General features: G+C 44.4%; 1 protein-coding gene across 1 annotated transcript in view; it reads right to left on the reverse strand.

Annotated features, from left to right (window-relative positions):
* The window catches only part of LOC132378912 (polyunsaturated fatty acid 5-lipoxygenase-like), a 69,037-nt gene extending 41,948 nt beyond the window's left edge, over positions 1-27,089 (reverse strand). Inside the window, exons 1-3 of the mRNA XM_059946221.1 lie at positions 26,402-27,089; positions 21,132-21,330; positions 5,929-6,010 (exon numbers count right to left, since the gene is read on the reverse strand). Coding sequence (XP_059802204.1) covers positions 5,929-6,010; positions 21,132-21,330; positions 26,402-26,842 — 722 coding nt within the window. The 5' untranslated portion in view covers positions 26,843-27,089. The remainder of the gene's footprint in view (positions 1-5,928; positions 6,011-21,131; positions 21,331-26,401) is intronic.
* Between the last annotated feature and the right edge of the window lie 884 nt (positions 27,090-27,973).

Genomic DNA, 27,973 nt, shown 5'->3' on the forward strand with positions numbered 1-27,973 from the left:
GCCAAGAATGTCAGAGGACTGCATAGCTGTGTCAGACAGTTGAAGGACATCACCATGAGCTTTGCTTATTGAGCAAGGGTGGTATCATGTGTCTGGGCCTTCAGCTAGCCCCCGACATTGGAATAGTTTTCAAGATTTAATTGCTACTTGCTTCACAAGAAAGGGCACAGGTTAATAGCTTGTAAAACAACCTCAGGCAGTAGTCTCAAATGCAAGAACGTTGAAAGCAAAAAGCTGCTGTGCTGGAAATCTGAAATTAATATCGAAAGTCAGAGACTCAGCATGAAAACAGGTCATTCGACTATTGCATCCATGCTGGTCAGTGGGCTCCCATCTGCAAAAATCCATTCTCCCAGCAGCTGGTCCATAACTTTCTCTGTCTGGGTGCTTCAAGTACTCGTGCAGGCACCTCTCAAATGCTGTCAGCAACCCTGCTTTAACCACTCTCACAGTCTATTCCACGTGCTCACCATTCTCTCGGTGAAAGATGCCCCACCTCAGATCCCCAATGGAACTCCTTATCCTAAGAATGTGTCCTCCTGTTTTGTTGATGTCTGGTATGAGGAAAAGCTTCCTACAGTTTACGCTAACTATACCCTTTATAGTTTTATGTATCTCAATGATGTCCTCTCTTAGCCTTCTCCATTCCAAGGAAAACAGAGCCAGCTTCTCCAATCTAGTTCAAGGTTCAAAGTAACTTCTTTTATCAAAGTATGAGATTCTTTTACTTGCAAGCCTTTACAGGGAAAAAGAAATATGGTAAAATTTTACGAGAAACTATATATAAACAGACAAAGTCTGACGAACACCAACATTCAAACAAAAACTGTGTAAGTCATCTCTCATCATAACTGAAATGCCCCATCCCAGGCAACACCCTAGTCAATCTCCTCTACACCTTATGTTGTCAAGTCAAGTCACTTTTTATTGTAATTTCGACCATAACTGCTGATACAGTACATAGTAAAAATGAGACAACATTTTTCAGGACCATGGTGTTACATGACACAGTAGAAAAACTACACTGAACTATGTAAAAAATAACACAGAAAAAAACTACACTAGACTACAGACCTACCCAGGACTGCGTAAGGTGCACAAAACAGTGCAGACATTACAATAAATAATCAACAAGTCAATAGGGCAGTAAGGAGTCAGTCCAGGCTCTGGGTATTGAGGAGTCTGATAGCTTGAGGGAAGGAGTTGTTACATAGTCTGGTCATGAGAGCCCGAAAGCTTTGGTGCCTTTTCCCAGACGGCAAGAGGGAGAAGAGTTCGTATGAGAGGTGTGTGGGGTCCTCCATAATGCTGTTTGCTTTGCGGATGCAGCGTGTAGTGTAAATGTCCCTGATGGCGGGAAGAGAGACCCCGATGATCTTCTCAACTGACCTCACTATCCGCTGCAGGGTCTTGCAATCCGAGACTGTGCCCAGAACCACACGCAGTACTCTAATTGAGCACTATCTGAAGTTTTACAGTATCAATATCTTGCTTTTACATTCAATATCCTAATTAATGAAGCCCTGTATCCCATATGCCTTCCCAATCACATTATCTACATCTCCTGTCACCTTCAGTCATCTCTAGACTTGTACTCAAAGGTTACTCAGTTCATCAGTCCTCCCTGGGACCCCACCATTCATGATGTGTGTCCTAGCTTCATTAGTCTCACAAAATACATCAGCTCACATTTATCTGAATTAAACTCCATGCACCACTTATTAGACCATTTCACCAACAAATCAATACCACTCTGTGTCCTATGGCACTGTTCATGACTCTGCCAATCTTTGTGTCATCTGTGAACCTACTAACCGTGCCTCCTACATCCACATCCCAAAGCACTTACATACAATATATTACAAATAGCATGCACCTCAGCACCAATTCCAGATGAACACCACTGTAACCAGGCAACCAATCACAAAAACAACTTTCTTCCATCACTCTCTGCCTACTACTGAGCCAATTTTGGATCAAGTTTGCAAATTGCCCTGCATTGCACGAGCCCTAACATTTTCAGCAGGTCTCCCATGTCCAAAGTCTTTCTGAGGTCCTTGCAAACCACATCTATTGCTTTGATCTCATGAATACACTAGGTTACCACCTCAAAAATTTCCATTACATTGGTCAGACAGGATCTATCCCTTAACAAAGCCACATTAGATGTTGCTGATTAGATCCCATCATTCCATCATAAATACTGCCCCTCAGCATTTTCTCCAATTACTTCCTTCCTACTGGTGTTAGACCCACAGAACTATCATTAGAAGGTATTTTTCCTCACTGCCCTTCTTGACAAGTGTGACCACATTTTCTGTGGTCAGGTCAAAAGGAATCTCAAACACGAGGAAATCTGCAGATGCTAGAAATTCAAGCAACACACACAAAATGCTGGTGGAACACAGCAGGCCAGGCAGTATCTATAGGAAGAAGCACTGTCGATGTCTCAGCCCGAAACATTGACAGTGCTTCTTCCTATAGATGCTGCCTGGCCTGCTGCATTCCACAAGCATTTTGTGTGTGTCAATAGGAATCTCACTGGTTTCTGTGAGGAATTTAAAATCTCAGTTAAATCCCAGGAGTTAATTTCTGCTGAGATAATCTATCATCAAGCACACCACTACTACTTTTACTCAGTAGGGTGTTAAGCCAACATCGCCTTCATGTATGGTTGAGGTTGGTACAGCCTAGCTTAAGAGAGGAGAGCTGACAGACAGAAAATGAACCAGAAAATGGTGCTTCAGGGACTGAGAAGCAGAATCAATAGACAGCAACTTCAAAACTCTGCAACAGCAATGAAAATGTCCAAATCTGTGGTCTGAAAAGACTCTTGGTTCATAGTGGCAATCACAGAAGTGTTCTCTGTAGGTTAGGAGCTCGCAGCAAGAGGCACACCCACTGACCCAGGAGTGACATGCAAGATAGATTCTATCTACTCTTGATGTTGATAGTCAATAGCTGTTCAAGAGCAGCAAGTCAAAAATAAGGTTTCAAGTTGCACAGTTTCAGGAACAAGCACAGAGGCAGAGACTGGGGAAGTAGTGACTGCGGAAGCCAGTCAATGGGACTGAATCTGTAATTACAGGATGCAACTCTGAAAGATGCTTATCCATTTCAGAGAGATACCAGTGTTTTGTATTTGTGTGTGCTATGTAAATAAGTCAAACGGTCAGCGAATATTGTGACATCATCACATGAAACTAAGGCAAAGGCATCACATTCACTTGTTCCTTTGTTGTTTGCATTAGAATAAATGCCCTTTTTTGAAGCTCTTGTGGGACTGTTATTGCTAATAGAACAATAGGTGTATATTGGATGCTGCTGGATCCAATATACAACTTACTTTACAGTGCCAACAAGTGTTTGTACAGTTCTGACACAATTTCCTTGCCTTTGAATTTGTACTTCAGCCATGAAAGGCACATATGTTTCTGACCCACTATTGTCTAGGAACTTCGGGCATCCACTGAGATCCCTTGGCATTTCATAGCCCCCAACCATTTACAAAACACTAACCTTCTGCTTACCTTCCCACAGTCCATTCCCTCAGTAGCACACTAGTAGAGCTACTGGCTCAGAGTAACAGAGACCTGGTTTCAACTCAGAGCTCAAGTGCCTGTCTGTGTGGAGTTTGAACATTCTCCTTGTGATTTCATCCGAGTGCTCCACTTTCTTCACACAGGTTGGTAGAGTAATTGGTTACTGTCAACTGTCCTGTGTGTGTTAAGTATGTGATAAAATTTGGGGGGAGTGAATGGGAAGGTGGAGAAAATAAAATGGTTGATGGTACGACGGTCTTGTTTCCCACATACTTTCTCTCCATGTCTCTATGATGCAGTGATCTCATCTCACACTTGCTTGGGGATAAAGTTGATGAACTGACGAGCTCAGCGTGGGTACATGAAACAGTCCCAATACAGTCGTCAGTGTACTGATGGAAGAGTTGGGAGCATTACTGAGGAAGGCTTGGAACATGAAGTGTTCTACCTAGCCAGTGAAAAGGCAGGGCCCATATGGATGTTGATGGCTACCCCCGAGTCTGGAGAAAGTGGGAGGAGATGCTTCATGCACCCATGCTGCACTCTTCAATTTCATCAACTCTGCCTCCAACTTCACTACCCCTCCGCCCTTAAGTTCACTTGGTTCATTTCTGACATCTCCATCCCCTTTCTTAATCTCTCTGTCTCCCAGACTGTCAAACAACATTTTTATAAACTTATTGATTCTTGACTATACGTCTTCCCACCCTGTCTCCTGTAAAAGCGCTATTCCCTTTTCTCAGTTCCTTTGTCTCCACAACATCTGTTCCCAGGATGAAGCTTTCCTTTCCAGGACATCAGAAATGTCCTCCTTCTTCAAAGACTGGGATTTCCCTTCCTCCACCATTGATACTGCCCTCACCCGCATTGCCTCCATTTCCCAGACCTTAACATTGATGGTTCCTTTCGTCCTTAACTACCACTTCATCAGCCTCTGCATCCAACGCATAATTTTCTGCAACTGCAAAGGGATCCTATCACTAAACACATCTTTACCTCCCGACACTCTCTGCTTTCTGCTGGTATCACTCCCTCCATTACTCCCTTGTCCATTCATCCCTTCCCACTAATCTCTCACCTGGCACTTCACATTGCAAGAGGCTGAAGTGCTACACCTGCCCATAAGCCCTCTTCCCTCACCTCCATTCAGGGCCCCAAACAGTCCTTTCAGGTGAGGCAACATCTCGCCTTCAAACCTACTGTAACTGGAGCTCCGGATGCGGCCTCCTCTACATTGGTGAGACACGTCGTAAACTGGAGGAAGGCTCGTCGAGCAATTCTGCTCCATCCACCAAAAGCAGAACTTCCCAGTGGTCCAACATTTTAATTCCCATTCCCATTCCTGTTCTGACATTTCAGTCCATGGCTTCCCCTTGTGCCATGAAGAGGCCACCCTCAGGGTGGAAGAGAAACACCTTAAACTCCAACTGGGCAGACTCCAACCTGATGACATTAATATCAATTTCTCCTTCCAATAAACAAAATTCCCTACTCCCCCCTTCTTCTATTCCTTACTCTGACCTCTTTCCTCTTCTCACCTGTCTATCACCTTTCCCAGTGCACCTTCCCTTTCTCCTATGATCCATGATGCTCTCCTATCAGATTCCTTCATCTCCAGCCCTTTATCTTTCCTACTGGCTAGCCTCCTTGCCCTCCTCCTACCTTTTTATTCTGGCATCTTTCCCCTTCCTTTCCTGTCCTGAAAAAGGTTCTCAGCCTGAAATGTCAACTGGTTGTTCATTTCCAATAGATGCTTGCTGACCTGCTGAATTCCTCTGCCATTTTGTGTATGTTGCTTTGGATTTCCACCATCTGCGGAAATTATGTTTAGAGTGAAAGGAAGCTGACTCTCTCTCTCTCAAATGCCATTCCTAGCAAAAAGGCAGATCACCACAGTGAACAATTCAAATCAGGTAACCACAAAGATTAGATTAACCAAATGTATGAGGCTCATTTGATTTACCATGAAGGCAGCAGGAACACTACAAAATGACCTCCTTTGTTTTCACGGTGAAAATTTGAGAGACTGCAGGAACGAGTCACAAAACCAGAGGTGTTGCGGCTACTCCCAATACGTCAGTGTCTAGTGGTTTGTTCCTCTGCTAGAAACACTCATTTTAAACTTGCTGACTGCAGTCAGCCAACCATGTTTTCAGCACTGGGCCGTGGGCTAAAGCAAAGTAGGAACTGGCCCCTCTGTCGAGGAATATGTGTCCTGAGGCAGAGTAAACCAGACAACGTTCAGCTGTGCTCTGAAGTGTAACACACCCTGTGCCCGTAAACCCCATGGGAGGAGGGGGATAAAACCGGTTTGTTTCACGGTTACATAAAACTACTGATTAAGAACGAGCGAGCGGTAAATCTGCCCCATTGCATCAGGCCTTACCTGTAAAGCTTCTGCCTCTCTTCCAGCTCTCGGTGTCGGTGTTGTTTAGCAAGTTGAGTGTGGTCATCACGGGATAACCTTGCTGTAAGAAGGAAGCAGGGTGTTAAGTGGTCTGCCAGCATTGAGTGAGTGAATTGCACCTTCCTCATACACATGTGGAAGTTAAATAAAGTCTAACGTGCACTTTGCAGGACATGTTGCTGAAAGCAGTTGTTCCTTTAAACACCTTCCCTTTTTAAAAGTCACCCCTGTGTTTTGGTTATCAACCGTGAATGTACTCATCTAATGAATGGGAGCCTCCCTTTTCATGTTTAAAGGCAACCTCGCACTTCAGGGGCTGGGACAGCACAGGTGACGGTCTCTGCACTCCCCCATCACAGCATCTGGGGTCAGACACAGAAGGTCCCTCAGCACTGTCCAGTCACACACTCTCAGACAGAGAGTAAAACCCTCTCTGCACTGCCCAGTCACACTCTCAGAGTCAGTCAGAGAGTAATACTCCCTCTACAGTGTCCAGTCACATCCTCCTAGGGTAGGAGTAGCAAGGTTCAACTACATCCTACACACGACTGGATGCATTTTACCTTGATATAGTTCATATATTCTGATGGAAATGTACCTAATGTATTGATTTATCTAAATCCCACTAACTAGCTCTTCACACAGTCAAATGCATAGTAGCATAGTGGTTAGCATAACACTCTACAGTACCAGGAACCCAGGCTAAGTTCCCACCACTGTCTGTAAGGACTTTGTATGTTCTCCTGGTGACCACATGGGTTTTCTCCAGGTGTTCTGGTTTCATCCCACAGTCCACAGACATACCGGTTGGTAGGAAAATTGTCTTGCGATTAGGCTGGGGTTAAACTGGGGTCTGCTGGGTGTCATGGCTCAATGGGCTGAGAGGACCTATTATGTGCTGTATCTCAATTAATCAATAAATAAACAAATAAACAAACAGAATCTATTCCATTTCTGTGCAGCCACCCTGTGTGTTTGAAAGAGGTGGTTGATTGATGAGTCTGTGTAGGCCTGGCACAGAAGTTGTCTTCTTGGCCTGCACCAATGAGGTGCAGCAGGTGGTACTGGATCCTGTCCCGACCTCCAGAAGGATTAACTTGGAGAGGTGCTCTGAACCCCTGGTCAGCCAGTGGTGGGTGGACTCCCTGCCAGAGGAGATGAGATTCTTCGCATGGAGTACCCTGCATCTGGAAAAACTATCCAAGCCCCAATGACAGGATTTGGAAGGAAGAGTCACCAGAGGAAGGCCACTGGACAGACCTGCTCTATACTGTCCGACAGGGACAATCACTGATTGGGAACCAACAGGTGACCCAGCTTCTGATGCCAGTTAGCCGAATACTTCTTTGCCAATGCTCAGAAGCACTTCATTGATTTATTTTGGGACAAAGGGAACTGCTGGATCTTTGTCACAGTGTCCTGAATGAGGAAGATGGCCTATCACTGGTGTGTGTCCATACCCTGTTTGAGACTTTCTGCCTTCAGAAAGACACACAACTCTCAATAGCAGGCACCCTCACCTCTCAGAGAAGTCTAACCTTTACTGGGACTTTCTCTGGGTCAGGACATGGTCTACCCTGGTTGGCCATGTGCTCTGCCTGTCACATCTGGGGATGGATGGCGAAGGAGAGATACCAAGACTGGCGGCCAGAGCCTCTGGGAGACTCAAGGGTATCCAGGCAGCTCAAAATTGTTCCGTGATCCCAGCCAAGCTAACCACTAGACCCAAAACTATACCTAGGATCTGGCCCCACATAACATCTCTCAGATAATCAGAGGGATTTCACAATTCCACTTCCATACCTTCATCTGCCATCCAGACTTACCACAGAGGTCTGTCTGACACCTGGTAGTGAGGGAGAGTGGGTTGGTACGTGGAAGTGCTCCTCCTCCCCTTTTACATCAAGGTCCTGGGGCAGAAAGCACTGTACAAAGCTGCCCTGTGGAACTGAATTGCTCAGTTAGCTTACAGACTCCTATGCTGTGCCATTTGTGCACGTGTCTACGTTCCAAACTCATATGGATTGCCAGAGACTGCACAGCCCCTTGAAAATTCGAACGGACTGCTCAGGTCCTGGCTACTCCTCAGGCCCATGTTCCTGTTGTCTGGGCATCCTGTGCAGAGGTAGGAGGGCTGTTGGGTCAGTCTGGGTGCTTCCTCATCCGTCTGTTCCTCAGCCCAAGCAACGAGGCCCTTCGCAGGTCCAAGGCAGAAGGGAGGGGTCTGATCGCCTGTGGAGATGGAAACCGAGGGGTGTGGTTGCCTGCAGAGACAGAGCCCGAGGGTCTGATTACCCGTGGAGATGGAAAGTGAGAGGTCTGATTACCTGTGGAGATGGAAACCGAGGGGTGTGGTTGCCTGCGGAGATGGAGCAAGAGGGGTCTGATTTTCCGTGGTTCTGCAGGGACAGGAGTATGTCTTGGTGGAATAATATATTATCTAAAGTTTTTTTGTTGATACTTGAAATCATTTTTTAAAAAAAGCAAAATGGGAGTCTGGAATTAAAGGTAACAGTATAGGGGTAGTTATAGCCCCTTTGCACCGTTCTTGGGCACTAGTTGTATGGGCTTGATGAAGAGCAAATCTCTTTCTGCACCATCCTGTTAGATACTCCCTGAGCAGGCAAAGCAATATGGTCCACACCAGGATCTGGAAGGTGCTGTCTCATGCTGAGTAGGCACCCCACCATCCCAGTCTGTGCCTGTTGAGTAAATCTTTGCCCGTTTTGATGTTCCCTGCCCACTAGATCTCATATGAAGTTGCACAGACTGATGGCGTGTGGTTTCTGCAGGCACAGAAGCAGTACATGTCATTGATCCCTATCTCATCCACTCAGCCATATAGTCCTATATACAAGCTCAGTTGCAAGAGGCAGAAATGAGTGTTTCTGCAAACTTCTAAAGCTTTCTGACACCACCCTATGTGATAAAGATAAACTTGTGAAAGATGAGTAACGGTGTGAAGATTAAGTTAAAGGTAACAAGATGACTGATTTAGTGTGATAGTTCATCAGCACAATAGCCCTCGAATGGCACAATTAATTCTTGTTGAGCCACTGTCAGGCTGCCCATTGACTACCAGAGACACAGCATGATCCAACTCGAAACAGGTCCAGATAGTTTATGTAGTCATTGAACTCCACATCTTTGGACTGAGGAAAGAAACACATGCAGTCACAGTGAGAACGTGCAAACTCCACACAGACAGCAGCCAAGATCAGGATCGAACCGGGGTCTCTATCCCATTGTGTCACTTGGCTGCAATAGAAATTTAAAGGACTGGGTACGCAAGAGAGACTGCAGATGCTGGAAATCTGGAGCAACACACAAACTACTAGAGGAACTCAGTGGGTCAGGCAACAACTATGGAGACGAATGTATAGTTGATGGACGTTGGAGAGTTTCAACCTAAAACATGTTTGTCTTTTCATTGATGCTGCCTGATCTGCTGAGTGCCCTCAGCATTTTGGGAACTGCTTATGGGATTGGTTCAGGACTGAGGATGCCAGAGTAAACCTGTCCTTGAAGGCGGAAAGGATTCCTAATGGCAGGATTGAAAATTAGAAAGGATTTTGATACAGTCAATGAAACAGAACAAACTCAATACTGATAAAGTCATGAGTGGATAAAGAATTCCAAACAATTGCAATACTCTTTAAAGAAATGCTGTCCCCAAGAGACTACACCCCCTGTTCTGGATTCTCCAGCTACAGCGAACAAGTTTCAGATCCACCCCGTCAATCTTTCTCACAATCCTGGATGGCTTAAATGAGATGTTCTCTTATCCTTCTAAACACTGCAGGTATGGGCCCCTCCTAATTCTCTTGCTATATCAATTCCTTTAGTGCCAGAATCTACACAAGCATATTAGAAATCAAATCCACACAACCACTGTAAGATGGCGATCACCAAAACCCGGTATAATTGCAACAAAGCTTGCTGCACTTGCTAAAAGCATTACCTTTGTGTGCCTGCATGAAAACTGCATGCATTCCACCTCCCAGTATTCATATATCCCAGGGGTTTGCAACCTGGGGTCCAAGGGGCCCCTTGGCTAATGATCCATGGCATAAAAATGGTTGGGAATCCCTGATATATACCATTGAACACCAACATTGCTCATTGCTTAAATAACATGTTTTGGCATCCTCATCCCTACTTGAGTGGGACCCCTTGCGTCACAAGGTACCTCTATAAAATTCTGCTCTCAGAGGGATACACAGGTATAGTTCAGGGCACTAGTGACTGTTTTGGTGATCAGTCCACTTCATAAACCACATTGAGTCTCGGAATTCCCATTTCCCCTGGCTGGCATTTCCCCATACTGAGGCTGGGCAAGTGAAGAGCAGAATAATGTGGATGGGATCAGGGGCCTTTCAGTCTTTGTCACTGTTGCTTAGCGATAGGATGAGTGCCAAAATTGCCAGCAGGATGGGAAGACTGGTGACTGAGAATAGGACCAACATGGATATCCTAGGTTTAAGGTGAGAGGACCGAGCTTAATTACGGGTTTGGAGGTAAAAGCCTTTTACACAGAGTACACCTACTGCAGAGGTGATGGAGTCAGAAACAATCACTAGGATTAAGAGACATTTAAGAGGGACTTGAAATAGGCAAGGAAGTAAACAGGGTTGGGAAAGTGGGATTGGTGTGGATGGATCAAAAAGGTCAGCATGGATGTAGTGGGCTGAAGGGCATATTTCTCACTTTCCAGCTTTATAACCCCGTGTCTCCCAGATTCTTTGCTTCAGTAGTGAAGTCAGAATTACTACCCTCCAATCTGCAGGAACCATTTCAGAACCTAAAGAAACTTTGAAGCTGATAATCAGGGCAACACAATCCCCAAAGCAACCTATTTCAGAATGGTGAAATGTAGATCAAATGTTAGAGAGATTTAGTCAGATTTCACTCTTCCCTGGAACTAATTTTTGACAGTTATTTCAGTTTTTCCTTTGACATAGTATTATTTTAATTTCATTTATCAGTCTTAGTAATTCATTAATTATTTATTTGAATTCTAATGATTTGTACTTGCCAGTGTACTTATCAGCCACATCCATCTGTCCCCTTACAGTTTCACAACTTCCTTTGCTTAAAGTTAACAATTTGGTTTCAAATTAACTTCATTGGTTTTAAGTTTTTACGCTCAGTGCTCTTGTGTTACAACTACTCTTCCTTGAAAGTTCCGATTATGAATACATCATTTCTGATTGTACAACAAAATGGCCTTTTGCTTCATTAACTGGAGACATTGAGTCAGAGAACAATCTTCTGGAGGAGGAGCTTAACGGCGACTCCTTTGTTTGCGTCTTCGGAAACAGCTCTATTTCCATCTTTAATATCTCTATTTTTCCCTTTCAGGGTTCTTTTGAAGACCCTGCCCTGGAGTTACACGCTGACTATGGCTTTTTGCGGGAAGGGGACCCACTCTCGGGGGTTTGGTATGCCAAGGGCATGGCCTAAGAGCCAAGCTTCTCTTCGGAGGGCTAAGATCTTGTGGCTTTGGAGACAGGTGGATCAAAGGTTGGTGTCCGAGCAGATCAGAGTGTCATGGGAGGTGGAAGATCTAAGGCTGTGTGCCCAGAGACCCAAGATCTTTGGGCACAGAGCTCAGAAAAAGCGGCGCAACAGACTTTTAACATCATAAACCAGCAAGTTGTTTGTTATGTCTCTCCACTTGCTGTGAAATGAAGACATCTCTTTCTGCCTTATTAGAGAGAGGGAGCCTGTGGTACGTCCAATACCCAATGAACAAGTAGTCTTTGGAGTACTGCAAGTCTGTGACTTTGCTGTTGCCTTGTTGAGTGCTCAGTGGTGGGTGCTGATGCTTTTTTTTGCCGGTGGGGAGGAGGGGGGGGGGATCGTTGCTTGCTGCCGCTTACTCGTGGGAGGAAGGGGGGCTGGGGGAGACTTTGAGGTTCTAACATTTAACTGTCATTCATTCCTTGGGGGCACTCCTCTGTTTTTGTGGATGGTTGCGAAGCGGAAGCGTATCAGGATGTATATTGTATACATTTCTGACATTAAATGTACCTTTAAAACCTTTGATCTTGTTTACCCTTCATGATTTTGCCCTTTATCTTGTTATTAACATGAACTTCACTTGCCCCATCTACCTCTTGGTTAATGCCTCCCATTATTATTGTACAATGTGCGTGCAAACCTATAGAATTGCCTAAATTATGTCACACCCAAAATTACAAGCATGGTTTGGTTGTTGTTATTTTTTGTAACTCCAAAACATAAACCTGTTCAAAAAAAAACATGGAGAAACAGGGAAAATGTTTACACTTCATTTTTACATTTAGTGAGCTACACATTTATGACATGGTGGCATGATGACATTTGCCATTCACTTACTTTTACATATAACCTGTAATGAATTGTGTTAACAAAGAATGCTTAATCAAACAATATATTTACAATATTACTGGAATATTAAACACACAACACTCCTCACTGCTTAGCTATAAACCCCAACTCAATATAGGTGCATCTCAACTATTATACCTACTTATTTTATTTCTTTAGCGATACAATGCATAGTAGGCCCTTTGAGCCATTCTGCCCAGTGACCCCTGTCAAACCCAATTAACCCTAAGCTATTCAAGGGACAATTTACAATGAACAATTAGCCTATCCAGTACTTCTTTGGACCATTGGAGGAAGCTGGAGGACCCAGAGAGAACCCATGCATTCCACGGGTAGGAATTACAGTGACTCCTGACAGAATGGTGCTGGATACTGTGCATGTGAATGAGTGAGCGTGTGCGTGTGTACATCATTCAGGCCTAATGATTTAATTGCTGTGGAGGATTTCTCATTCTTTGTGGGATAACATCTTTCCTGACTGGGGAGGTCACTCTGTTTTGCAAACAAGACTTGCGGCTGTGAAACAATCTCAGGTTCTGGGGATCCATCCCTGGTGGTTGTAGGATTTGACTCTGGGATTGCAGGAAGTGGTTCTGACAGTTCTGGATACCTGTCTACCATGGACGTGCTGGCATCCTGAACAGCTCATGGCAAGCTGCTCAATCTGCAGATCTATCCCAGGCCACCAGAAAAAGCTTCAAGCCAGTCCTTTCATTCTGACCACACCTTGATGACTGGCATGTAGCTCCTCCAACACTTGGTGATACAACTCTCGATCTATATACAAAGCAACCTCCATTAAAGACAAGTTCATCCCAATGCTGGTAAAAATGGGGGAAATAGGGACTCTCCACTGCACATTCCAGTCATTTTGGGTGGTCGTGTAGTCCTGAGATAGGTGGGGTCTTTTCTGGTTTCCCTTTGGATCATCTCACCCATGATAGGCTTTCAATCTGCGTTAAGTGAGAATCTGTCAAGAGGAGTGATCTCTTTGGTAAATTTTTCAGGTATTTCCTTTTTCATAGGTAAAAGGGACAATTCATCAGCATTTCCATGATGATCTCTCCTCTCTATTTGATCTTGTAATTATGTCCTCCAAGAAAAAGAGCCCATCTCTGCATTCATGCTGCTGCTGTTAGTGGAACAGCCTTCTGTAGAGTGAAAATGGACACTAGTGGTTGATGATCAATAATGAGGATAAAAACTCTCTTCCAGAGATACCGGTTGAAAAATTTTACGCCTCAAACCAGACTGAAGGTCCTTCTGTCAATCTATGTGTAGCTTTTCTCTGCAGCGGTAAGGGATGCAAGTCATGGGGCGTTCATTTCCATCATTCATAATATGTGATATGACTGAACTATACCATAAGGCCAAGTGTTACAGGCAAGCTTCACTGGACAATGTGGATTACGATGTGTGTGTACAGTGTATGACTTCATCATTTCCCTTGTCTTTTGGAAAGCCACCTCTCACTGCTTTCTCCACTGCCATTTCTACCCAATCTTCAGTAATGATTTCAAGGGATGAAGCACGGTAGCCATATTCGGTGGGACCTGCTATAGTAACTGACAAATCCTAATAAGGATTGCAACTGTGACACATCCTTTGGCCTTGGGGTTGAATTATTATTGCTTGAATTTTCTCAGCACACTTGCATAGTTCTTAAGTGTCAATGGTATGGTCACAGTAAATGATGCTTGGTTTGAATTCACACTTCTTGTGTCATGCTCTGAGCCCATAACCTTCAAATATTTTTAACAGTGCCTTGAGAATTTGGAGATGTACCTTGACATCTTTACCAGTAATAGTGATGACTTCCAGATAACACTGAGTGCCTGGGGCAGCCTTGCAGCAGTTGGCCCTCAGCTCTCTGCTGCTCTAAAAATAATCCTATTATAGCGATAACACCCTTTGTGAGTGTTTATGGTGAGAAACAATTTGGACTCTTCTTCCGTGGGTTGACCTCAGCTAAATCCACTTTGGTGAAGTGTTTTCCTCCAGAAAGATTTGTAAAGATATCCTCTATCCTAGACAGAGGGTATTGATCTACTTTCAGTACTGGGTTGATGGTGACCTTAAAATTGCCACAGATTCTGGCAAACTCGTTCTTCTTAGCTACTGGGACCACAAACATTGCTGATTGCCTCCACTCATCCTTGGACAGAATTCCTTCAGCCTCATGGGATCGAGTTCACTGGCTCCTTTATCACAGATGGTATAAGGAACTGGATGGGCTTTGTAAAGCCTGGATGTGGCATTTTCATTTAGCTCTGCTTTAGCCTTGATACGCTTGAGTTTTCCAATGCATCCTTGAACATTGCTATGGCATCACCCAGTACTTTCTTAATTGTGTTTTCAGTTGGCTCTATTGCAAGGGATTTGGCATGCAAATGATGGATGGATCTCTAATCAAGTTGATCAGCCAATCACAACCCCACAATGCTGTTTTTTCAATGTGGTTTGCTGGTTCTTGTACTTCATTGTTATGTATGTCATTTCCACAGGTAATTTTCTCTGGTGTAAGTTCTTAGTTGGATATCTGCCGGCTTCAGTTCAGTATCTTTAAAATACCAATCAATCTCATTTTATGGAATAACGAAACAGGAGAGCCAGTATCCAATTCCATTTCAATTAATTTGCCGATCACATCTGGTGTAAGCCATATTGCCTGTCCATTGTTAGTTTTTACATTGTGAATTTCAAGGGTACCCAAGTCCTGTGTCACTCTCATCGTTATCAGATTTTTCATCAACAGCATGTAAATTAGTGCTCTTTTTGAAACTGAAACTTGACTTACTTTTGATCTTTTTCTCTACCCTGTGCAGTCCATTTATTCTTATCTGCCTGACATGCTCTTTGTACATGCTCCAACTTTGTTGCATTTTCTGCAAGATATGCCTTTAAACCTATATCGGTTTGGTGTATGAAACCCTCTGCCACAATGCTACCACTATTTGTTCAGCAAGCCAGATTTCAGTTAGGGCATTGCGATCTTATTCTCATTCATATTCATTCCTGACCTCAATTCAATTGTGTCTGTCTGCTGTTTTTATTGAGACAGCAATTTCAACTACTCTTTTAAATGTGAGTTGCACTTCAGTTAGAAGCTGTTTTTGGATACTTGCTTGTAAAAGTATCAGTAAGTTCATCACTGAGCTGATAATGCTCAATCTCTTCAGTTCAGCCAGGTACGCTGAAATGGACTCCCCTTCCTTTTGATTCCACTTATGAAACCTAAAACATTCTGCAATCAACAATGTTTTATGGTTCTAAATATTCCTGCATTATGTTCATGATATCAATAAAGCTCATTTTGGCTGTTTTGTTTGGAGCCATTAAACTTCGAAGCAAACTGTATGCTCTTCCTCCTAATGCACTCAGCAAAACTGGCACTCGTTTCTCATCAGCTCTTCCATTTGCTTTAAAATACTACTCAATTCACTCAGTATACATCAGTCAGTTATCTTTTGTGCAATCGAAAGATTCTATCTTTCCAATTTAGCAATCCGTTTCTGCTTTTTCAAAATTTAAGATTAAGATTACCCAGTACTCATTGCGTATGCACCCGTGAATTCCATCCGTTTTCAGCTCTTTTTTTTAACTTAACCATCTCTTTCCTTTCAAAAGAGCATGCATAGCACTGGTTTCTTTTAATTCAATCGTTTCTCACTACGCTTTTTATTAACTTGAATGTCCCCCTTCATTTCTACAGGTAGGTAGTTGTCTTGGGTTCATTTAAAACTTCATCGCCACTGTTATGTTTTGTAACTCCAGAAGATAAAACTAATTGATAGAAAAACAAGGGGAGACCGGGAGAGTGTGTACACTTCATTTTTTCTTTCAGGATGCGCACACTTACAATGTGGTGGTGTGATGATGTATCCCATAAACAACAAAGAATATTTAATCAAACAACACATTTACAATAATACTCAAATATTACAAAAATATTAAATACATGACAGTGATAGCCCCAATGTGTTCCAGTATCACCACAGCCTTCCTGGCTGTAAAATATGTACTTGTGACGACTTGTTGTCTCCCTTGTGCTTACGATCAAGAATGTCTCAGAGTAGCTGCAGGGTACTCTAAGGGGAGGGTAAGCAGGCAAAGGCTGTGAAACATATTGGTACTGTGACAGAAGTAGAGAAAGTACAAGGTTCTGCAATGCAAATTGAAGAAGTTCAGAGATTAACTTGAAAGCAGGACCTCAAAAGGCAGTAATCCCAGGATTAATCTTTGCACTAGTAAGCATAACAAAAGGAGAATGAATTAAAGACTTTGACTGGAGAATCAGTACAGGAGAGAGGGATTTGCAGTCCTGGGACATTGGGACATGATCTGTGCAAGCAGGAGAGATTATACCTATATAGAACTAGAATCAGTATGGAACAAAAAAACACTACAGCACATGAACAGTCTTTTTAGCTCCCTTTGTCCAACCCTAAGATAAATCTCTTCTGCCTGCTCGTGATCCATATCTTGTCATTCCCTGAATATTCACGTGTCTATCTAAAAGCCTTTTAAACAAAATTATCAATTCTGCTTCTATCACTACCCCAGGCAGCACATTCCAGGCATCAATGAATCCCTGTGTAAAAAAAAACTTGCCCGCACATCTTGAGCTCTTCTCACCTTAAATATATGCTCTCCAGTACTATTAATTATTTAGCAATACAGTGTAGCGTAGGCCCTTCCAGCCCCTTGAATCACGCTACCACAGCATCCCCTGACAAACCTGATTAACACTAACCTAATCATGGGACAATTTACAGACAGATTAACCTACCCAGTGCGCCTTTTGGTCTGTGGGAGGAAACTGGAGCACCTGGAGAAAATCCACACATTCAACTCCTTAAAGAACAGTGGCAGAATTGAACACCAAAGTCTGAAATGCCCTGAGCTGTAATATTGTTGTGCTAACCGCTGAAGTACCATGTCGCCCATTACTTCACACTTCGACCCTGAGTAAGACTGACTGTCTACCCTATCTAAGTCGCTCACAATTTTGTGAACTTCAAACAGGTCTCTCCTCAATCTCTGACACTCCAGAGAAGAGTTTGTCCAACTTCTAATAGATCCTATTTTTGAATCCAGGCAACAACATACCTCAACTACCCTTTACAAAGCCTCCACATCCTTCCTGTAATGGGACAACAGAAATGAACTCAGACATGACGCTGTAAATAAGTGCAACCTAATCAAATTTTAACTAACTGCAACATGACTTCCTTATTTTTATACTCAGTGCCCTGGCTGATGAAGTTAATCCTTGAACAATCTCCATGCATTTTCTAATGATGTTCTGATGGATCTAAGCGGAATCTGATTAGGATGGGAATGCAAAGTAGACCTTCAGCCCTTCAAGACACACTGCCTAGCAATTCCCTTCCAATTTAACCCTAGCCTAACGATGAAACAATTTACAATGACCAATTAACCTACAAACCGGCACATCTTTGGACTGTGGGAGGAAACCCACCATGTCAATGGGACAATATACAAACTGCTTACGGGGAGCAGCGAGAAAAGAACCCGGGTCGCTGGTACTGTAAAGCATTGTGCTAACCACTACACTACTGTGGCAGCCCTTTCAAGGACAGAAATAAATCAGGACTCAGTGTAAAATAATGTTACAATGGCAAACATGGAGGCATTGCATCTCAATAACGTGTTGAGGATTTACCTCGTGAACATAGCTTATTGTGAATACTTTTCCACAGTAAGAGCTGTTCACAAGTTGGCTCCTCAACATATTGATTCAAATTTAGACCCACAAATATATATGACATAACTGCACTTAATGAGGCATAGCTACACAGTGTTGAGGAAAGGGAACTGATATTCTAGGATATTCTTAGCAAGAAGGGATGAAGGAAGGGGAAGCAGAACATTGTCAAAGGAAGAAGAAATCAGTGTAGTAGTGAGGAAGGATATTAGCTCTAAGAATATTGATTGCTATGGAATCTTTATGAGTGGAACTAAAAAATCACTTAGGGCTAGATAACGTTAGTGGGGGTTGATATGTAAATCCTTGATCAGTAACTGGAGATGCAGTGGAAGCTGTAAATAGCAAATTAGAGATGTTTCTGATAAAGGTATGACAATAACTATGTGACTGCAATCTGCATATCGATTGGACAAATCAAATTATCAATAGGGGAATTGAAAAGATGATGCCTAATAAATTCTTAGGAGCCCTAATATTCAAGAGATACATCAATGAACTAGATGAGAGAATCTCCAGGTTTGCAGGTAACACAAAACTGGGTGTTAAAGCAGATGCAGCATAATTTGGACAGATTAATACAATTGGTTGGATTATGGATAAATGTGAGGTTATCATCTTTGGCTCAAAAATCAGAAAGACAAGCTATTATCTAAATGATAACGGTTACGAAAGAGGGAGCTCCACGGACTTGTGTGTTTTCGCTGGCTGCGCCTGTTAATGAACGTAGGTGCAGCAGATGCTTAAGAAGGCAAATGGAACTTTGGCACCATGGCAAATTGATTCAAATACAGGAGCAAGGATGCCTTGCTGGAGATCCCCAAAATCCCAATTACGCAGGGTCCAGGGATGGTCAGCCAATGTGTGCTGTATTAGTCTCCTTGTTGGAGGAAGGATGCTCTGGCTACAGAGATGGTGTAGTGAAGGTTCACAGACTGATTTCTGGGTAAGGGAAGACTGATATACGAGGAGAGATTAGATTGATTCAGCTTGTATTCACTAAAATTATGAAGAATCAAACCTAGACAGACTAGATGCAGGAAGGATGCTCCTAATAGTGGAAGACTGGTTCAAGGATCCCAGTCCAATAACAAGAAGTGAGCAAACGGGGAAACTTCTCACAGGGGTGATGAACATGTGGAATTCTCTACCACTCACTCAGCGGCTTAAGGGTTACGATCTTGCTCTTGACAACCAGGACCTCCCAGGTTGCCAGCAGCTAATGCAAGGAAAGACCATAAACATGAATGAGTATTTGGGATTGATGGGGATGGACCTGTTGATTTTGTTGGGGCAGCATACATCTTCTGTTGAGTGGAAATGGGGCATCTCCGCATGCTTTCCCCCTCCCCGAGGTGCAGCAATCAAGGGCTGGGTATTGCTGGCCAGAGCTGGGAGAGCTGACCTGTCTCACCCACTCACTGGCAGCCGTTCTTCCCATGCCTGTTCGCTCTCCCATCACATTTTGTTTCTGCAATCCTCCCCTTAAGCCATGTGTTGTTCATTTCTGACGTACAACAGTTCTCAGGAATAGAGCCCTGCCATAAACACTAGAGATCCCGCAGAGGCTGGAAGTCCTGAGGAATTCACATAAAATGCTGGAGGAACTCAGCAAGCCAGGCAGCTTCCATGGGAGAAAGTAAACAGTGGCTGAGACTCTTCATCAGGACTGGAACAGAAGGGGACAGATGCCAGAATGATGAGGAATAACAAGACAGTGTTCATGGGCAGAATGTTGGCACAATCTGGGGTGTGCCTGTGGTCTAGAGAATAAGGAATACAGAGAGAGAGCTGGAACAGAAGGCAGAATTTAGATGACCAGCTATAATCATGTTGAATGGTGGGACAGACTCTTGGTGCTCCTGTTTCCTATGTTTCTATTTGTCCCAATAATTCATCTACCTGGTTGTGACCGCTGCAAGCTGTTATACACAGCAAATTTAATTTTGCCTATTTAATTTCTTTTTTCTAGTGACACTATTTGCCACTTGTCTTTAGTTTCTGTTATTGATTTCACTTCAGAATGTTTATTATTATCACTGTCTTGCATGATGTAAAATTTGTGGCAGCAAGACGATGCAAATACATAAAATTACTAAATGTTACAAAATAAATAAATAGTGCAAAAGTAAGGAGTAATGAGGTAAGAGTCATGGGTCCATGGACCATTCAGAAACACGGTAACAGAGGGATGAAGCTGTGGGTCTTCAGGCTCCTGCATCTCCTCCCTAATTGATTTCTAAGTTTCCCACCCTGCCAAGAAACTCAAACCATCACAACAGCCCCAGAAAAATTGTCCTGTAAGGAACTGGCTTCCGGCCTGTCTGATGTGCACTAACATAATGTTTAGTCAGTGCTGCAGGTCCAAGGTGTCACAGGCTGGCAGGGTCCAGGATCAGGGAGCATTGGTTGTCTGTCAGGTCAGGAGGTCACATTAGTACTAGGTTCAGATAATAATTCAGGAAATAGATGCAATACTGTCCTTTAATACAGAGGAAATAGAATATAAATGTAATTCTTTCACACGTGTACACATCACTCATGTATCACATACAATTTTCAAGTCTTTATTTGGGTAAGGGATACTTGACTCAAAGTCAGTGCAGAGAAAGCACACTGGGTAGATTCTGTGATGGAAAGATTGAAGTATGTGGAGAGTGAGCAGGTTAGGTCTATGCTTACTGAGTTTGGAAGAATCAGAGGGGATCTTATTAAAACACAACGATTCCATGATTCTGAGGAGAATAGAAAAGGTGGCATGGAGCAGATGCTTCCCCTGAGGGTGGAGGGGAAATGTGGGTATTGAGAACATAGTTTCAGAATAAATAGTTGCTCATTTAAGGCAACTCATTTTGAAGCTTTGAAATCCTCTGTCCAGTAGAGTTGTAATCATTATTTAAAGTTGTGAGACACGGGTTTTGATCTAAAGGTGGATCAAGGGTTTGGGTAACAGACAGGAAAAGAAGTTGAAGCTAAGATTGGATCAGCCATGTTATTAAACAGCAGAGCAAGCTCGAGAGGTAGAGTAGCCCACTCTCTTTTTTATTTCTTAACATTCTTAGTAAGAAAGTTTGGTACTAACCTTTCCCATCCCGCAATTCGATTTCCTTGTCATCAATAATCCAACGATAACAGGGAAACTCCACATACTCGCCGCTGGGCGTTTTTATGGTAATATATTTACAGTACCAATCATCTTGTACCCAGTACTTGCGCTTCTCAATCTTCACCAGCAGAATCTCTCCTATATCGTTCGACACAGTCATATCATATGAATCCACCTGCAGGGGCAGAGAGGAGAGTTAGTGGAAAAAGATTAGGTAGCAGGCAGATGACACTGGGCCAGTGTTTATGAAGGGAAATTTCCATATTTCCCTACAACAAATAAACTCTCAGTTTCCATGTTCTTATTTTACCGAATTAGGGTTCAGCACCTGTAGAGAATGAAACATAGAACCACAAGAATTGTTCATTGAATGTTCCTCTTCACATTTCAAGTCAATTATTGCTGTGGTGAAAGTGAAGAGATCCACTTTCCTTACACGCAGCTCTCTAATTTGAACATGCCCAGCAACTGATCCTCACAATTCTTTCCACAGCAAGTTGTGGATCTACAGGGCCCTGCATCTCCTCTCTGGCTGGTCTAGAAGGAGGGAACGTCTGAACCTACAACCGTCTGCGATCCTGTGCATTGAAAACTCCAATCAGAGAATGATGTCACCAGCCAGAATGTCCTCCACGGCTGTAAACTAATTACATTTTCTGGGATGGTATTTAAAATTTTTATTTTAGGGAATTTCCAAGAATCTTATTGACTATTGATACTCCAAAGGTAGAAATAGCTGGAAAAGACCAGTGGGAACCAGCTGGCTGGACGGCCAGCTATTTCAAGACGTGCAGCCTATTAGCTAGTTTTGCAACTACATTGCAAGTCACTTCAGCTTAGCATGTGGTCACAGCAGCGTCGCCAATCTGTAATATCTGTTCCATCCAGAACCTAGCAGTTGCTTATAGAACACAATGCAAACCACTCAGTGCGCAACCTTTTGACCTGCTCTAACATCAATCTAATCCTTCCCACTCAATAGTCCTCCATTTACTATCATTATGTGCCTATATCAGTGTCTCTTAAATGTCCCTGATGTATCTGCCTCTACCATGTGTTCCAGGCAACTACCACTCTCTGTGTAATAAAACGTACCCCTATCATCCCTCCTAGACTTATCTCCAATCATCTTAAAATCATGCCCCCTCAATTTCACCCTGGGATAAAGCCTTTGGCTATCTACTCTATTGTTTTTATCATCCTGTACATCTCTATCAAGCCAACTCTCATCCTCCTTCATTCCAAAGAGAAAAACCTCCCCTCATAAGACATGCTCTCCAATCCAGGCAGCATCCTGGTAACTCGATCCCCTGACATTGGTTGTAATTTAAACTGGGAGTTTGGTGGAGTTTACGAAGGGAATGGAGGGATGTGGATGATACACAGGGGGAGGACATTTAGTATAAATCGGGATAACAATGGCCTGTCTGATGCAGTACTCTTCCACATTCTACCACATTACAGGATAGCTGGTTGAGCAAGTGAGCATAGCTAGAGAGCAGCATCCCAGTTACCCAGTAATATAGATCCAAATGAAACAGCTGAGAACATCTGAAGGCAGAAAACCTGCACACTACAGAACAGATGGGGGCAGGGAGAGCACAGAAGCCCAGTAACTCACTGACAGCAATGACATGCTCAGGCTTTTCAGTGCTGTCAATGCCGTCTCCAACCCCACTACACTAAGGGTCAGGAATGGATGTGACTATATCATAATCAGTGAGGCAACTGGAGCCCACAGGAGGGGACACTCTGCAGACCTCCTCAATTGTGGCTTGGAGCATCCTTGGCTCTGTCTCACTGATGAGAAGTCAGGAAGGAAATGAAAAGCAAACCCTTGGGAGCAGAAGGCATCCCAAATGAAGAACTAAACCCTAGCAGTGAAGAGCCTTGCCGTGAATCTACAGCCTCACCTCCATCGCCGGAACGGTAGGATAAACCAGGGAACCTTGGGGTCATTCTAGTTGTGACCACCTTTAAGAAAGTTGAGACTGTCAGTCATCACCAGAGAGGGTCTCGCTGTTGCCTGGCACATTGCTGGGACCCACCTCATACACTTCTTCCAATCATGGTGTATAATCCATCCATGTAGGGAAACAGTGGAATGTTCTTCAACATACAATTACCCCAGGAGCAGGGCAGTGAGCAGCATCAGCCCCTATTCATCAATTGCTGGTCTATAACAATCTCACCAATCAGTTAGGAGTGGCCTCGGCATGCTCTCGTCATATCCAGCTGCACTAAGAAAGTTATCTCAATTTTACACTTGTTCCACAACAACATGCAAACAGTAAATTAACTAATCTTGAAGACTGGTGTCAAGCAATTGCTCAATACTCTGCTTGTCTTCCTCCCTGCATTGCTACACCTCACCTCCAACAGGCTCCTGCAGGAATGCAGTTAGTCTCCAGCAAACAGTGCAAGCAAAGGCAACAGTACCAAGCTCAGCCAACCTCAGCAGTTGAGCTGCAGCATGCAGGCGATGTTTGTCATTGTGCAGATTCAGATGCTGTGCTCCAAGCCAGTATTGACTCATTCTCCAATAGACAATAGACAGTAGGTGCAAGAGTAGGCCATTCGGCCGTTCTAGCCAGCACCGCCATTCACTGCGATCATGGCTGATCATACACAATCAGTACCCCGTTCCTGCCCTCTCCCCATATCCCTTGACCCCGTTATCTATAAGAGCTCTATCTAACTCTGTCTTGAATGCATCCAGAGACTTGGCCTCCACTGCCTTCTGGGGCAGAGCATTCCACATATCCACCACTCTCTGGGTGAAAAATTTTTTCCACATCTCTGTTCTAAATGGCCTACCCCTTATTCTTAAACTGTGGCCTCTAGTTATGGACTCACCCATCAGCGGGAACATGCTTCCTGCCTCCAGTGTATCCAATCCCTTAATAATCTTATATATTTCAATCAGATCCCCCTCATCCTTCTAAATTCCAGTGTATACAAGCCCAGTCACTCCAATCTTTCAACATATGACAGTCCCACCATTCCGGGAATTAACCTTGTGAACCTACGCTGTACTCCCTCAATAGCAAGAATGTCCTTCCTCAAATTTGGAGACCAAAACTGCACACAATACTCCAGGTGAGGTCTCACCAGGGCCCTGTACAGCTGCAGAAGGACCTCTTTACTCCTATACTCAATTCCTCTTGTTATAAAGGCCAGCATGCCATTAGTTTTCTTCACTGCCTGCTGTACCTGCATGCTTGCTTTCATTGACTGACGTACAAGAACACCTGGATCTCGTTGTACTTCCCCTTTTCCTAACTTGACTCCATTTAGATAGTAATCTGCCTTCCTGTTCTTGCCACCAAAGTGGATAACCTATAGAACCTTGGAAAATGATTACCAATGTGTCCACAATTTCTAGAGCCACCTCTTTAAGTACCCTGGGATGCAGACCAAAGCACACAGGAGCACGGATATCAATAGGCATAAAACTAAGGTCTTCTTCCAGTCTGCCTCTGCTATTCAACATACTGTCCAGCAAGTAAAGTCCACACTAGGATGCTGGACAATATGGGCCACCTCCTATAAACCTCACAACGAAGCCAGGCATTAGTAAGAAAATTCACTAATATCTTGAGTTCGCAAATATGGTCTTGGACAGCTCAGAAAAATAGTGTTTAAAGATAAAGATCTTAAACACTGTTTAATCTTATTGTTTTACTGGGCAGAATTCTTGCAAGGCCCTACTCTCATAGATGGGGGCCATCTGCAAATCTACTTCCAAGAAAAATCATCAGCACAGTTTTCTTAAATTCTCCGGATGCAATGGAAGGAAAACTGAAACAAGTCGGCATGCTCTCCCAACCAAAGCCCTAATTCCATTCTGTTGGTGCTAGTGGACCCATCGTATTATAAGCCTACTTTACAGCAGAATCCCAAATCACTCTACTCCGAATGACATCTCCGGAAGAGATCAACAGATAAGCAAAGACCGGGAGCACAGTGTCTATGGCAAGCAAGAGATGCCTATCTAAGCATTTGCCTGTGCTTGGTCTACGTGCCTCTAACTCTTCCTGTCCATGTACCGGTCTGTCATGTAAGGGCAGAAACTGTACCCACCACTACAGCTTCTTGTGACAGCTCTGTCCACATATCCACCAGCCTCTGTGTGAAAAAGATGTTGCTCAGGTCCCCTTTAGATCTTTCCTTTCTCACTTTAAACCCAAGTCCTCTAATCACAGATTCCCTTACCCTGGTAAAAAAAAGTTACCATCTGCCTGCTGCCTCACAGCCTCAGTTGTGCATGGAGTTTGATGTTTCCTCTGTAACTACTTGGGTTTTCTCATACAACCCAAAACTTTGCTGGTAGGTTAATCGGTTACTGAGAATTGCTCTTAGTATAGATTTACTGAGGAAAAGAATCACATATCAGTCTCAACAGATAGTGCAGATACCGAATCAGAGTAGGCACAAGTAATCCTGGCTGAAAAAGATATAGATTTTGCAACAAATCACATTATGTGAGTGATGCAGAGGAGATTTACAAAGATGTTACCATGACGGGAAAACTACTGTGGAGAAAGACTGGGTAGGTCAAAGAGTGATTTAATTGAGGTGTTTGAAATAATATAGGGTTGATAAAAAGGAGGCAGAGGGTCTCAGAAACCATGACCAGAAAGTTAAAGAAACTGATGGATTAGAGGGAGATGGGGAGAGAGAGGGGAGACTCAGGCATCTCTTTTGAAGTAGTGGGGTGTGGATGCACTGACTGAAAGGGCAGGAGATCAGGAACATGGTCTCATTTGAATGTTACCTGGAGCAGTGGATGGGATGATGAGGTATGGTGGAAGGTGTGAGAGGGAGTGAGGATCAGGGTGTGTGTTGAGTCTGGTGATGGGGTGAGGTGAAGGATCAAGGAGGTATATTGGGTTGACAGCGGTAGAAGAGGGGAGAATGGGGACTGAGAGACTAGGGCTTGTTGTGGAGAGAAAGGGGTGAAGATAGAGTGGAGAGTGTTGTGGAGGATGGGGGAGGGAGAATTGGGGAGTTGTGGAGGATGGGGAGAGAGAGGAGCTGAAGAATAGAGGAAGGGAAGAGGTGGAGGATTGGGGCTTCGGAGGAGGTGGACGGAGAGGGGCCACGAAGGACTGAGTATATGGAGGTGGGGCTGAGGAAAAGAAGGATCCGGAGTGGAGAGGGACGCGGAGGAGGAAAAGAGGGAATTGTGGAGGTGCAGCCTCTTGCAACCGAACAGTACGGTCTATCTGAATGAGAGGTCTTACCGCCCCCCGCTCGAAGTCATTATAGAGCGGTTTGTCCAGCAGGGTCTTCTCGCTGCAGCCCTCGCTGCCCACCAGCGTCAGGTAGATGTAGTCATCGGTGCCCGCAAACCACTGCTGCCCAGTCGCCACCGTCACCGTGTAGGAAAACATCGTTCGCGCTACGGCTCGGGGTACGGAGTCAGGATAGGATCCGGGTGGGTTATGTTCGGGTCTGTTCCCGGTGGCTGGAAATAGATCTGGTCCTGCTCCGGGTCCGGCGTTCGTTGTGGTGCGGGAGTTCCACTGCCCCAGTGGCTGTTCGGCGCATGTGGGGCGGATCCCCTCCACTCTCCCCAGAGTGAAGCAACAGGTTAGCGGAACTGGGGGGAGGTGCCGGCGGCTCCGTTTCTCCACCGGCGCGGCACTGCAGCTCCACCTGCGGATCGGCGCTGGCGGGAGCATGAGGTCGAGGTAAAGCAGCCCGGGAGCCGTCGCCCACCCTGTTCTACCACAGCACCATATATCTCCACTCAGTCCCCGTCTCTGCTAAGGTCTAGACCTCCAATAAAAACATTGAACAGTCCCCTAGTGCGGTAAGATAGAATTTTGACTTACACCTTATACTGTAGTCTACCTTATTGTCCACTGATGTCTATTATAAACCCACAGACTCTCACAGCTACCTGGATTATTCCTCTTCCCACCCTGTTACTTGTAAAAAATGCCATCCCCTTTACACAATTCCTCCGTCTGTCGCATCTGCTCTCAGGATGAGGCTTTTCTTTCCAGAACTAAGGAGATGTCCTCCTTCTTCAAAGAAAGGGGCTTCCCTTCCTCCACCATCAACGCAGTCCTCACCTCCATTTCTTCCTTTTCGTACATGCCTGCCTCACCCCATCATCCCACCACTGCACCAGGGATAGGATTCCTGTTGTCCTCACCTACCACCCCACCAGCTTCCGCGTCCAGCGCATAATTCTCCATAACCCGCCATCTCCAACGGGATCCCACCACCAAGCACCGCCCCCTCCCCGATCTGTTTTCCGTGGGGATCGGTCGCTGCGCGACTTTCTTGTCTATTCGTCCCCCCGCATCGATCTCCCTCCTGGAACTTACCCTTACAAGCGGAACAAGTGTTACACCTGCTCCTACACCTCCTCCCTCACCACCATTCAGGATCCCAAACAGCCCTCCCAGATCAGGTGACACTTCGACTATGAGCCTGTTGGGGTCATATACTGTGTACGGTGCTCCCGGTGTAGATTTGAGAGATGGCTTTGCCGATCACCTATGCTCCGTCCGCCAGTAGAAGCAAGACCTCCCAGTGGCCACCTATTTTAATTCCACTTCCCATTTCTATTCCGACATGTCAATCCATGGCCTCCTCTACTGTTGCGTTGAGGCCACACTTAGGTTGGATGAACACCTTTTTATTCCGTCTGGGTAGCCTCCAACCGGACAGTATGAAGCTCGATTTCTCGAACTTCCGGTGATCCCACCCCCTTCACCATTCCCATTCCCCTTTCCCCTCTCTCTACTTATCTCCTTGCCTGCCCATCTCCTCCCTCTGGTGCTCTTCTCCCTTTTCTTTTT

Source organism: Hypanus sabinus, chromosome 21 (assembly GCF_030144855.1).
Source record: "Hypanus sabinus isolate sHypSab1 chromosome 21, sHypSab1.hap1, whole genome shotgun sequence".
NCBI lineage: Eukaryota > Metazoa > Chordata > Chondrichthyes > Myliobatiformes > Dasyatidae > Hypanus > Hypanus sabinus.